General features: G+C 46.0%; 1 protein-coding gene across 1 annotated transcript in view; it reads left to right on the top strand.

Moving 5' to 3' along the window:
* Atf5 (activating transcription factor 5) overlaps window positions 1–980 on the top strand; it is a 4,631-nt gene extending 3,651 nt beyond the window's left edge. Inside the window, exon 4 of the mRNA XM_048791219.1 lies at window positions 7–980. Coding sequence (XP_048647176.1) covers window positions 7–306 — 300 coding nt within the window. The 3' untranslated portion in view covers window positions 307–980. The remainder of the gene's footprint in view (window positions 1–6) is intronic.
* Window positions 981–13,996: the final 13,016 nt, after the last annotated feature.

Here is a 13,996-nt window from a genome sequence, read left to right as displayed (position 1 = left end):
CCTCCTCCTCCTCCTCCTCCTCCTCCTCCTCCTCAGTCCTCTCGCCCAACTCCCTATCCAAATCCTGCTACCGCCCGAGGGGACCGCAAGCAGAAGAAGAGAGACCAGAACAAGTCAGCAGCTCTGAGGTACCGCCAGAGGAAGCGGGCAGAGGGCGAGGCCCTGGAAGGCGAGTGCCAGGGGCTGGAGGCGAGGAACCGGGAGCTGAGGGAGAGGGCTGAGTCGGTGGAGCGGGAAATCCAGTACGTCAAGGACTTGCTCATCGAGGTGTATAAGGCCCGCAGCCAGAGGATCCGCAGCAGCTAGGGGCTAGGCCTTTGGGTTCTAGGGGCTGCTCATCAGCTCAGGTCCATTTTTGTCCTGGGGCTGAGGTGGGAGGAGGGGTCCTCCTGCATCCCTTGGCCTCTATCCTTATTCTGCCCCCACCCACACCTGCTTTTGTCCTTGTCTCCTCTTGCCTATTCTGGATTTTGTGCCCCTCATGGGAATGTTTAGCCTTAGTCAACACTGACACCCACCACTACAGTGAGGAGCCAGAGCCCACAGGGAGCTCAGAGCAGTGGGAGCCAGGAGCCCTGCTCTCTCAAATTTCGAATTAGTGGCTTCTTGCAGGTGCCCTTGGTGGGGTGGACTGACTACAAGACAGAGCAGGCTTGTGAGGCCAGGAAGACATGTAGGGAGACTGTGCAAATAAAACCCAAGTGGGGGGCGGGGAAGGGGACCCATGTAATATAGGTGAAAAAGCAAGCCAAGTGTCCTTGGGAGTCATTTCCTGGAGGGAGCCACATACACAGAGCAGGCAGATCTGCAGGCCAATGGGGAGGAAGGGGGATGGCTATAGTTAGTGACTGGGGGATCATTTAGCTCTGGGAGAAAAATCAAGTGTTTTGTGAAGGTTTGTGGGGAGGGGCTGCATCTAGGTGAGGGGGTGTGATCCTTTGGGAGATTGTGAGCAGAAATAAAAGTGGAGTTTTCTCTGACCTGTGTGTTTCGTCTTTGGAGAAGTCGGGGAGTGGGACTCTCAGCACAGACAGTAATAAAGATTACAGACTTTGTTCGTTGTCATGTGCATACACTTGGCAGAAAAGTGACAAACTCAAGTGGTAAAAATAAAAGAGCCACTTTTAGATTCAGACCATTTAATTGTTAACATTAACAGCAGAAGAAAAGCTAGCCACAGGTGCCAGGCCCCCATGACCTTTGTCATGCATGTCAAAAAATAACAACACAAGGGGCTGGGGATGTAGCTCAGTTGGTAGAGTGCTTGCCTTGCATGCCAAGGCCCTGAGTTCAATCCCCAGCACCAAAAAAAAAAAAAAAAAGAAAAGAAAGAACAACAGAAAACTGGGCCACTGCAGTGAGTCAGGGGTGACCTCTGGCTGACTGCCCACCCACCCATCTTTCACCTTCTGGAGGATCACGAGGTGTACTGCCAGGAATGAGTCACTGTGGATCCAGCTTCCTGTGTGGCCCCTGTGCCTGGGTTTGAGATTACTACAGATCTTGGTGGAGACATTCCCCTGTATTTGTTGAAGGCTTACTATGTGCCAAGCACTGTTTTAGGTACTTAATGTGCATTATCAGTGAACCCAAGGTATGGTTAGTTAACTTTTGGATGAAGAGACAATCACTCAGTCCATCTGTGCAGTTCCATCTGCCAAGTGCTGGTAGGGAGGGCACAGGTGGGCACACAGTGGTGAACATGTCATATTTTTCATTCATCCTGTTGGGGAGACCATTACATCAAGTCACTTGGCCAATTGTATCAGTTCCAAATGCTTTTGGCTGCAAGTGACAGTTCTGACCATGGGTTGCATAGAACAGAAGTTAATTTTTCTCAAGTCTGCAGTGGGGAGCTGCTGGCACTGCTCACAGGCTCAGGTCTCTGATTTTCTTGGCCTTTGGTCAAAACCTAGAGGCCACAACTGCAGGCATTGTACGTGAATTCAAGGCAGGAAGTCAAATCTTTCCTAGGGGATTCTAGCAGCTTCTGCCTCTCATCTTATTATTTAGAGTTATGGCACTTGGATATCCTAGCTACAAGGGAGGCTGAGAATGCATGTATGTATCTAGTGTCTCTACTGCAGGTAAATTGGAGAGGGTAGGGAATGGATGTTGAATGTGGGTAACAATGTGTTTTACCCATAAGACGACTCATTAATGGGCCAAAGATTTTGACTTGGGCACCCTAACTGAGCAGATGTGGGAATACTAGCTAAGAAAAGGAAAATCCAGTGTGTACTTATTGGGCACCCTCTCTACGTGCCAGGCATGGTGTAGACACAGCCTAGAGGAGTGAACTGTACAGATGTGGTTCCTGTCATGGAGCTCACAGTTCAGTGGCGGAGGAATTGGCCAGACCACAGTGCACAGTTAGTTCTGGGATGGTAAAAATATTTCCTTTTATGGTATTTAAAATTTTACGTGTGGTAAAATACATATAAAATTGATCCTCTTAACCATTTTTAAGTGTATGGTTCAATATTGTTAAGTACGATTCATATTATTATTCACATTTTTGCATGACCAATCTCCAGAGCTCTTTTTCATCTGGCAAAATTGAAACTCTGTACCCATTAAGCAATAACTACCCGTTTCCCTTCCTTCTGCCCCAGATGACCAGCCTCCCACTTTCTGTCTCTGAATTAGACTGCTCTAAATACCTCAGGTAAGTAGAACCTGACCTCTCTCCCTTTGTGATTGGCTTGTTTTGCTTAGCATAACGTATGTTACATGTTGTAACATGTGCCAGAATTTCCTTCCTTCCTAAGGCTAACTGATATTCTATTGTATGTGGGTGTGCAAATTTCTCCAGACCCCACTTTCAGTTCCTTTGGGAATTGCTTGTTCAGTCTGAGGTCTTCAGTAGGTTGAAAGGTGGCCCTCCAAAAGATATGCAGCACCCTAACCCCCAGAACCTGTGAACCTGACTTTATTTGGAAAAAGACAGATTCGGTCTCTAAATTCAATGACAGATGTCCTCTAAGGAACATGGAAGAGAGACAGGAGAGAGCCATGTGAAGGCTAAGCCAAATTTGGAGCCGTGTCACAAACCAAAGAACTTCTGGAGCCACCAGAAGTTGATAAAGGAAAGAAAGGACTCTGCCCTAGAGCCTTAGAGGAAAGGCCTGTGCCATCTCCTTGATTTCACACTTCCAGTCTCCAGAACTGAAAGAATAGATTACTGTTTCTTTAAGCAACCAAGTGTGGTAGCTTCTTATGGCAGCCCTAGGAAACTGATACACCATTGTAGTTTAAAATGGTGATCATCATTTTGGGGGGCTTTTTCTTCTTTATTCTTCACGTTTTGGTGCTGAGCAGAGCAAGTTTAAAAAAAAATAAAAAGAAGAAAAAATAACTTCATGAGATGCCATAACCATTGATCAACCTTCCTGTGGATTTCCACCTTGGCTTCTCAGATGGACCCTCCTGGCTTGAATTTGGTTTGAAGCATCCCTAATTGGCAGAAGCAAACACAAATGTCAAGGCCTGAATTCAAGTTTGCAGCCAAGGCCCTCAGGACAAAGCGTCTTCATGCTTACCTCTCAGGTTCCCCCTCTCCTGTGGACTTGGACCCGGGAAGACCTTGCCCATTGTTCACAAGTCCTTGTCCTTTCTGTGCAGATGTTTTCCTGATGCTTTATATAAATTTAAGTGAAATGGTTTGTTTGCACAATCTAGAATAGACTACCACACCATCAACCAGACTTTTCTTTCTTTTTTCTGGTGTTGGGAACCAAACTCAGTCTCATGCATCTCAGGCAAGGGATCTACTACCAAGTCTCATCCCCATCCCTCAACACAGACTCCTAATCTCCATCTCAGATTATTTTGTACATATGAAGATTGGCATTTTTAAGCCCAGGCTCAAGAACATCATTAGTTTCCACTAAACAGTGTAAGAGAAGGGGAGAATGGTGCAAGCCTGAAGTCCCACCTACTTGGTAGACAGAAGTGGGAGAATCACTTGAGCCCATGAGTTTGAGATCAGCTTGGGCAATATATTGAGACTCTGTCTAAAACAAAACAAAACAAAATAGTATAAGAAAACAGCAGGTCAATTCAGGTCAATCTTATTGGAATAATAGATAAAGGATTGTATTAAACTTCTCCTTGATAACAATGAAATTAGGAGCAATTAGTGATTTTTCTCCTAGGGTGCAGTTGTGGGGTGGGGGTGGGGGTACTGGCACTGTCATATTTGAACTGTGTGGCCTTGGACAAGTGTCTTCACTTCTCTGAGCCCAGATTCCTTATCTGGGCTCAGAGATGGCAATGCCGAGTCTAAGATGTAGCAATGTAGAGAGAGAACACCTGGATGCTAACACTTCCTCCATCACAATCTTTGTGAGCTGAAAACAAAAAAAGGCGTAGGTGGGCATCTGTTACAGAGCCTGGGAATCAAAGGATTCAGAACAATGTTTAAAAATAGGAGCAGAATAGAATGAGAAGCATCATGGTGGTATTTTGGGAAACTGCATTCATGTGAAATGATGTCTTACTGGGCATCATGGTCAGATAAGTTTGGAAGCCACTGGCAATGGTACTCAGCGTCCCACATCGGTTTTCTGACAACTGTACATTATCGCACCCGCCATCACCTGCCAGTGGGTCACCAATTCCACTCGCCCCGCCCCCAGTCAACGTTTCTGTCTCTTGCGGACTTAGCAGAGCGCTGCCGCCAGGGGACGCCCGTGCCCCGCCCGGAGTGGGTTTTGCGCCATCCTCGACTAAATAAATGGTCCCGCTTCGTTCAAGGATCCTGTTTACTGGGACTAGAAACCCTGACCTCGAATACAGTTCCCGAAGCACAGTCCTTTAAGGTCTTTCAGGCAGTCAGATGGGCCATGGCTCTCCTAAGATATCCATTCATCCCTTCCGTTCACAATGTTCATTAAATACCTCCATGCTTCAGAAGAGGTCCCAGCCCCAAGAGCTGAAATCCCAGTGGGGAGAACAAAGGCTTCCCAAATGCAAGGCACCCTCATACAGGAGGGATCCGGTCTGGGAATTAAGAGCCAAGCTTCTGCGGGAGCACACTCCTGTAATCCCAGTGACTTGGAGGCTGAGACCAGGAGGATCGCCAAGTTCAAGGCCAGCTTCAGGAATTTGGTGAGACCCTGTTTCAGAATAGAAAAATCAAAAGGTGGTTGGGGCTGTATCTCAATGGTAGAGCCTTGCAAGTGTGAGGCACTGGGTTCAAACCTCAGCACCACATAAAAAAAGAATAAATAATAAAGATATCATGTCCAGGGCTGGGGTTGTGGCTCAGTGGCAGAGTGCTTGCCTAGCATGCATGAGGCACTGGCTTCGATCCTCAGTACCACATAAAAATAAAATAAAGGTATTGTGTTCACCTATAACTAATATATATATGAAGATATAGTCTCCATCAAAGGGCTGAGGATGTAGCTCAATGAGAGAACACCTCTGTGCTCAATTCCCAGCACCAAAAAACAAAACAAAACAACAAAAATCCCAAGCTTCTGGTGCCCACAGCCAAGACCCCGGCAACTGCGTGAACTTGGGCCACTTGCTTAGCTTCATTGTACCTCTATAAAATGGGAATGATAATGGCAACCACTTCGTTGTGAACACTGCATGAATTAATCCTTGCAAAACACTCAGAAGGGGCCTCGCATATTTTTGAAACCAGTTGCTTAAAATTTCCATTTTACAGAAATGAAAATAGAGGAGCAGAGCAAGGTAATAAATCTCCAAGCCCACTTTTTTTTTTTTTTTTCCTCTCAGAAGAGGATTTCAGAGTTAAGTCCAGGGATTCTGATTCCCACCCCTGAGGCTGTTTCTTTCCATGGGATCTGCAGCGGGAGTGAAGACAGCGCCCTGAACATAATCAAGGGCTGTCAAATCCCAGCATAAAATGTTCCTGCTGAGGACACAGGCCAGCGTCAGTGTTAAGGCTGGAATTCGAGTGAAGCTCTGGGTCAGGGTCTCTGGGTTGGGGATGAGACAAGTAAAACCCATTTAAATAGAATGAACTGCCTCCAGATTGCCGTAACAACCTGGGTGGGGGAGTAAAATGAGCTGGCCACTGCATTTGTAGAACTGCACTGCCTCAGTGGTATGGAATTGTAATGCATTAAAAAGTAAAGAGTGGGGAAAAGAAAGCCAACAACATAACCAACAGATGCTCTCTAGCCAGGTATAGGATCTCAGGAAGTCATTAACCTCTGTCCTTGTGTGCTCCTTCATGGGGAAGAAGCAGTAGGAGCTAGCATCCTGTCCAGACTGATGGTCTCTAAGGCCCCTTCCCTGTTCTGTGATCCTCTGTGCTCCCTCCATAAGGAGGTTATAATCAAATGCAATAGTAAAACATCCCACACGTGTCACGAGTCACCCATGGGCTGTGTGTGTGAACTATGCACATAGTAGCCATATGAGGGGATGGGCTTGGCATTTTGGGCTGCACAATGCAAGTGCACCTTCCCTTTAGCTCTGCCTGTGATCCCACACAGCACCTGAGTTGGTTGGTCTTGCCAAGATGTCAATCAATCTGCTGACCACAAGACATCACAAAGAAAGACTACACCCTTCAAACCTCATCCCCTGCCTTATTTGGTGAAGAACATTCTATCAAACCTCCTTTGTATGTCTTTCTATAAAAATAAAGAGACTCCAGGTGCACACTTTTTTCCCAGCACTCTTTCCAGCATGGAAGTTGACCTTTAAGTTCACAGAGCAGTCCCGCCCTCGGTATGAAAATTACTTCTGTGTCCTATGCTTTTTCGCCATTTTCTTAGCTTCATGTTGCAGCCATCTCTTTTAAACACATTTCATCTCGTCTGCGCGGGTCGCTGGTGAGACACAGGCTTTGCCAAGCAGCTGCTGTAGCTCATTACTTTGCAAAGAGATAGTGAAGAATTTTCCGTGTGGATGAATGATGAGTCCTTAATGTGCTTCTTGTTTTCTTCAACATCAGCTTCCCTTTAACTTTCCTTGTAACTTTCCAGGAAAAAAATTTTTACTGCCGCATGTGCAGAATGGGCCCAGAGCCAGAAGGGGTCGCAGTCAGTCCAGGCTGAGTAAACTTTTGTTCTGCTCGTGGGCTGTGAAATCCTGCTCTCTGCTTCAGCTGGATGCTGCTTTTTGTTGCTACCAGAAACCTCAAAGCTAAGCAACAGCACCACCTGTGGACTCGTGCGTGGGCTCTCTCTTGTCCAGCGAGGAGGTCCACAGAACAGGGTAGAGGAGAGTGTAGCTGCGGAGTTATGAATCAAGATCTTGAGAGACCAAGCAGGAAGCAGGTCTGATTTTATTGCACAGTTACCATGTATATATATACTCAGTCAGTAGCTAAGCAGATTATAGGCAGCCACCAATGTAATTTCTGGCCAGCTGTCCTTGTAGCGACCAATCGAGGAGCTGACCTTGGAGAAAGCGCTGAGACTGCAACACGTGGCCTCACACACAGGGCTCTGCCTACAGGGTAAGCAGTTTGCCGTTCACACGCCTAGCACCAGGGGAGTGGTTTGCCACTTAGGCTCCCTTAACATATGCCATGTATGCAGTACTCCATGCACCTGTCCCCATATTTCCCCCCTCTGACTGTGCTGCAAGGACTTCAGCCAGCATTGCAGTTTTTTGTTTGGTGACCTTTACATAGTTAAATAACTGTCTCACAATATAAGAAAAAATTATCACTATCATAAACAGTAGGGCCAGGGTAATAACATTATAAGGATGAGTTAATTTGTTATGAGGTAATAACATTATAAGGATGAGTTAATTTGGCTATTAATGTTCAGTTAATCCCTGGAAGAAGAGGCTGTTAAGACAGACACCTGGGCTGGGGATGTGGCTCAAGGGGTAGCGCACTCGCCTGGCATGCGTGCGGCCTGGGTTCGATCCTCAGCACCACATAGAAAGATGTGTCCGCCGATAACTAAAAAACAAATATGAAAAAATTCTCTAAAAAAAAAAAAAAGACACCTTAGTCTCATTGATTTTGACAATTGTTGGGACAGTTTATTTAAGTCATTTTGAACGCCAAAGGCTTCAACCATGGCAGTAGACACATTGTTCACAGTCTGAGCCATATGGATACTCTGAGTGAATGAAGCAGCGACGGGGGATGTGGCAGCAGTGGCAGTCACCAGGGCAATAATTCCAGTGATGATGAGGCTAATTGCATGCCTTGTCCAGTGTAGGATCTCATTCAGAAGACTCTTCATCTCCATGTCCCCTGGACTCCTCCACTCTCTAGACAGGTTCACTGGAAGCCAGATTGCTGGGGGCACTCTGAGGATAAATATATTCTTAGCTTTCATATCAAAAGTTCGAAAATTTGTGAGCCAGCAGGATGTATTGATTGAACAAGGGATCTCTTGTGCAATATGAGTGATATCTATGTCATCAGTATCATTGATTTTTTAAAATATTTTTTATTTATTTTAGTTGTAGTTGGACACAATATCTCATGTCACTTCTTTATTTTTATGTGGTTCTGAGGATCGAACCCAGGGCCTCACACTTGCTAGGTTAGCACTCTACCACTGAGCCACAACCCCAGCCCCAGGTATCATTGATTATTAGCATAGCAAAGGGTGGCATAACACAAGCTTGTGCATGGTGGATATGGGTGTAATTTGGGACAAAGATAAATCCATGGTTAGGGCCTTGTTTCAATATCAACCCATCCATTCAGCCGGCAGCTGCCCATTTGATGGGTCTAGTGGCCAGCAATATTGCGTGACATCCATCATACCATATTGATTTCTTGCATACTGGTTGGTAACGGCTTGTCCCATGTAGCAGTTACTACAGTAGCCCATATGGGTTTTGGGCCCATCAGTTACATTCCAGGGAGCTGCCCCCATCCAGGCACATAGATGCTGTTCTTGCCCAGAGAAATTCCTCTTATCAAGGAAATAAGGTATGGCTATGACACATTGATGCTATCATTATGGGATGCTATCATTATCTGAGGGGGCTTTCCAAAAACTGTTGTTGGGTATGTTGGCAGCAAGGGTTTCTTGCATTTAATGCTATAGGTAGCATTAACTATAACTCTAAGGTCAGTGAGAGACAGCCCAACATATGATCTATTATATTTATAGACAATAGTTTCATTGGCAAGAGCAAAACAGAAGGGACTGTCTGGATTATGGGTTTCATTATCTACTACAGAGAAACAAATGGGTAGAGTAGGCATGGAAATGCTGGTGTTCCAGGGTACGGTCACCTCTTGGATGGATAACTCAGGATCAATAAGGTTGGAATTATATGAAAAGAGCTTAGGAAGGGCTCCTTCCCAATTGGCCACCGCTGAAGGTGGTGGCATAGTGACTAAAGCCCAATTTACCTGATGGGAGGCTTCACTGTTAGCAATGAGTGCCGCACACAATAGGACCACCCATAGGCCCAGGGATGGGGTTGCCAGCAGATGAAGGGGCTAATCTGGCTTGGTCAACAAGACCTTTAATATCACCCCAGGTTACTTTATGTGAGCTCTGTTTGCTTGTGAGGTTTTTCCTCCAGGGTTAGGTCTTTCATCTTCTTGGTTGGTGGTTCTGGGGGTCCAGGGCTTGACTTTCTGGTAGGCACCCAGATGGGGTGAGATTCCTGTTAACATATGCAAACCCTCCACCCATGGTTAGGAGAGGCCTGGACCATCCCATGCACTTGTTATGGGATCATTCCATGAGACCACAGGTAGATGGGAGGACCCTGTGAGGGGGGGGGGGGCCCAATGCTTATGGGCTGCTGTTTCTGTAGAAAATTCTGAAATTGAAAGAAAATTTAAAGTAAATAGTTTTTTTTTTCAAGTCATTGTGAGGGGACTTGGTATAGTTTCCCCCTTTGTTTTGTAGATGGTCTTTAATTCCTTTTGTGTTCTTTCTGTGATGCCTTGAGTCTAAGGGTTGTAGGGGATCCCAGTTAAGTGCTGTATATGCCAATCATTGCAAACTGCTTGAAATGTCTTGCTAGTACAGGCTGGCCCATTGTCAGTTTTAATAAACATGGGAACATCCATAATTCCAAAACATTTAAGTAGATGGGAAATGGCCTTTTTATGGTTTCTCCTGTGGAGGCTGTGGCCATTACACAACCTGAATAGATGTCAACAATTACATGAATATATTTTGAATTTCCAAAAGGTGCATAATGAGTGACAGCCATTTGCCATAAAGCATTAAATTTTAACCCTCAGGGATTCACTCCAGCAGGTTGTAAAGGGCCAGTGGGGAGAAAAGGTGCACATTTTTTGCAGTCTCTGATTAGCCGTCTGCAAGCCTTCTTAGTCCTGCTTTTATGCAACGGCCATGATTAAGGCCAGCAGAAAGGCTTGAGCTGCTTGTGTCCCTATATCCTGGGTGGCCAAAATCCAGTCATCAAGCATGCCATTTCATACTGGCACCACCTCTGCTCTATATTCCTTGTTAATCCCCCCCCAGACCAACTCCTTGTCTAGGACCTCCCTGGCTCCTTCATGAGACACCTTCCCTTCTACCGCCTTGTTGACTCTGTCAATAAACTGTGGCAAGTCCTCAGTGGCTTTCTGCCATAGGCCCTGTCTAGAAACTGTACTTCCCAGCTGGCAGTTTTCTCCAGGCTCTCAAAGCACAGAGTTGTGCCTGACCAAAATAATTTGGGGGCCTGTGGCTTGTACCACAGGGGAACTGTAGATTCCCTCTCCCTGAAAGCACTCAGCTTTTTTTGTGGTGTGTTACGATCCCCCTGCTGTTCACATTCATCATAGAAGAATGCCTTCCACTTCAAAAATATTGTGGGCTCAAGACCCACTCTGGCTAGGTCTTTCGAGTTTGAGGGCAATTAAGTTCAAGGCTGAGTGATTTGAGCATTTGCTCTGTGAACGGCACCCAGGGCCCATCCTCTTTTACTGCTTTCTTTAACTCCTTCAGGGTACCCCAATGCATGTGGACATCAAGTGTGGGGGCCTTGCTGTCTGGGAAGTCTTGTACTCCCTCACCCCACTTCTCATCTCTTATCTTACATAGATCTTCAAAAGGATCTCTGGCCTCTTGGAATAGGTTTCTGGGAGACCATGGCTTGGGCCTGTCCAGTGGCCTGGTCATTTCCAAACTGTCATAGTCCTGCTGGCTTTGTCATTGCCTCATAAGGAGGCAGTTGCCATTGACTCAGGGAAGATATAATCTTTGCCTGTCAGTAGAAGGCATACTTGTGCCACTTGCAGTCACCTCTTCTTGCACCCTGCAGGCTAGCAGTACCACTTCCCATCTCTCTCTCCCTCCTGCACCTGTTGTGGTTGCTTGCTTTGAAGTAGATTTTCACACACACCCCTTTTTCCCCTTGTCTGTCTCTCAGAGTCTTGTCTTCCCTCAGGGCCATCATTATATGACTAGGGTCTGTTGTAGGGCCCCCTAAACTTTGCTGAATGGCTGTCACAATAGGAAAAAAATGTAGTGGTCATGTATACCCCTGTCTCACTTCAGCTTGCCATACATTTGCCATTATCTTGTCCCATATCCTAGGATCAAAAACATCAGTGGCACTAATCCAGGGGTAGTGTCTATTACTATGTCCTATTACTACTATAAAACTTCTGAGCTTCTCTCTTATTCCGGGTTAAACCTCTAGTATCTAAGACAGTGCACAGCACTTGCAGCTGCGAGTCTGTGGTAGAACTCAGTAGGTTCCCCATTTTCCCTTCCTCACTGCTCTGTGAGGGGCCACACCCTGCCTTATAGGCTTACCTCATCTTAGGAAAATAAGACAGGTGAGCTAGCTCTAAGTCTTATGGAGCTAACTGTCCTACTAGAAAAGTAAGAGTTAAAAAGTCCACCAGTTTCCAAGGCCACGGGAGCGAGGTAATACAGAAGGACATGGGAGGCAGGGAGGTCAGCTCCACGATTTAGCACAGTAAAACGCACTCCCTGAGGTGGAGGCTCAAGATGGTGTGTCTCCTCTACATGCGATGACATCATGAGACCTGGACCCTGCTGCCCTGTCGACGTCTGAAAAACTCTTCCCTTGTTCTTGGTTGGAGTCAGCCTGGGATTTCTGTTCCTCACGTGCTTTCTCCTTTCTTGCTCAAGCAGAAGTTCCTCAATAAAACCTTCTCTGGGCTTTCATGCTTTCCAGATGCAGAGTTCGTTTCTATAATTCTGGATCCAAGAAGCTGAGTTCCAGCAACACAGTAGGAATTGAGAGCTGTGAAAGATGGTAGCCAGGTGGGGAGGTGTGTACCTAGTAGGAGGCTGAGGCAGGAGGATGGTTGAAGCCCAGGGGTTTAGAGTCAGCCTGGGCAACAGAGTAAGATCCTGTTGAGAAAGAGAGAGGGGATAGAGGGGAAGGAAGGAGGAAGGGAGGAAGGAGAGAGAGAGAAAGAAAGGTAGAGAAGAGGGACTGCGCTGGCCCTGCTGTCTGTCCACCTGCTGCTGCCTCTTCACTGATGGCCCCTGAGAAGAGGGAACGTTACTCTAACTGATCAGAGCCCAAGGCCTGGGCTGAGTCACATGAATCGACAGGGACTCATCCCTGGCCCCTGCTGTGTGGCTGATGGGTTGAGCCCAGAGGACTTAAGAGACTTTGGCTGCATCTGGGGACACTACTTAATAATAGAATTGTATTTTGCTTCCCAATGTAACTGTCAGGGCAGAATCTGGAAATCCTGAGGTCCTGGATTCCAGAGCCTAAATTCTTTCTGGATTCATTATATGTTTGTACGACTCTGGATCCAAGAACCCACATTGGGCTAACAACTGATTAGTACAGGTAAGGAGGTGCCCTGATGGTATCCTGAAACAACAACAACAACAAAAGGTAGGAAATAAGGAGTCTGGGCTGGGGTTATGGCTCAGCGGTAGCACACTTGCCAGGCATGCGTGCGGCACTGGGTTCGAGTCTCAGCACCACATATAAATAAAAAAATAAATAAAGATCAATCAACAAATATTAAAAAAAAAAGAAATAAAGAGTCTGAATAAAGTATGGACTTTAGCTAATAAAGTTATTTCAAAATTGGTTCATTAATCATAACAAATGCATTACGCTAAGATAAGACATTAGACAGGGAAACTATTGGTAGGGAGAGGGGCTCTTTGAACATTGTACTCTCTGCTTGTGATGGTTAAATGTATGGATCTGTTAATTTATGGTTGTTTTTGGATGAAGTGAATACTAAAATTGGTGAATTTTCATTAAGTAGATCAACTCCTTAATGTGGGTGGACCTCCTCATCCAATCAGTTGAAGGCTTGGAGAGAATAAAAACACTGGCCTCCTGGACCGAGCAAAAATTTGGACTTCACCTGCCTTGTGTTCTGTACATTCTCCAGGCCCCTGGTCCACACTGAAGATCTGGATTTGCCAACCACGGTAATCCTGTGAGCTAGTTGCTTCAATAAATTAATAAACCAATTGGTTTGGCTTCTCTGAAAAAGATGATTCTCACTTCTGACTTCTCCCTTTATCGTCAATGGCAGCAGAGCAGGGGACCCTGAAGGACTTGCCCCATGGTCCAGCCTTGGCTCAGCCTCAGGACAGTCAGTGCTGGGAGCGGGGCTGGCAGGGGAAACAGGGGAGTGGGGCCCCAGGGGAGGTGATGGGGTCCATTCACTCACTTCATCATTCATTCTCCAGGCAAACTTTTACTCTAGGCAGGGGCTGAAGAGAAAGAGGAGAACATGACCCCCAACCCTTGGCCCAGGGTCTGTATCTCATACCTCCTCTCTCCAGCCAAAAATGATACCTTCCACTATCCCCTCCTGAGCTCTGGGATGCTCAGGGAGGAGTCATTCATCCTGGGGTCCCTGAGGAAGTTGAGAAGACGTTTGGGTTGTTTGTGGTCATAAGGTCACTGGTTTCGTATCAACTGCATTATGTACAGATCGGTTGAAGAAAAATTTGTGGCTAGAGGCATCTCCTCTAGGGGACTCAGCTCCAGATTTGCTAATCTAGTACTAACAGCGAAGACATTAAACATTCCTTTTCAATATATATATATATATATATATATATATATATATATATTTTTTTTTTTTTTTTTTTTTTTT

Source organism: Marmota marmota, unplaced genomic scaffold (assembly GCF_001458135.2).
Source record: "Marmota marmota marmota unplaced genomic scaffold, marMar, whole genome shotgun sequence".
NCBI classification, from domain to species: domain Eukaryota; kingdom Metazoa; phylum Chordata; class Mammalia; order Rodentia; family Sciuridae; genus Marmota; species Marmota marmota.
The sequence above is the reverse complement of the archived record's forward strand: the minus strand, read 5'-3'. Positions and strand labels throughout refer to the sequence as shown.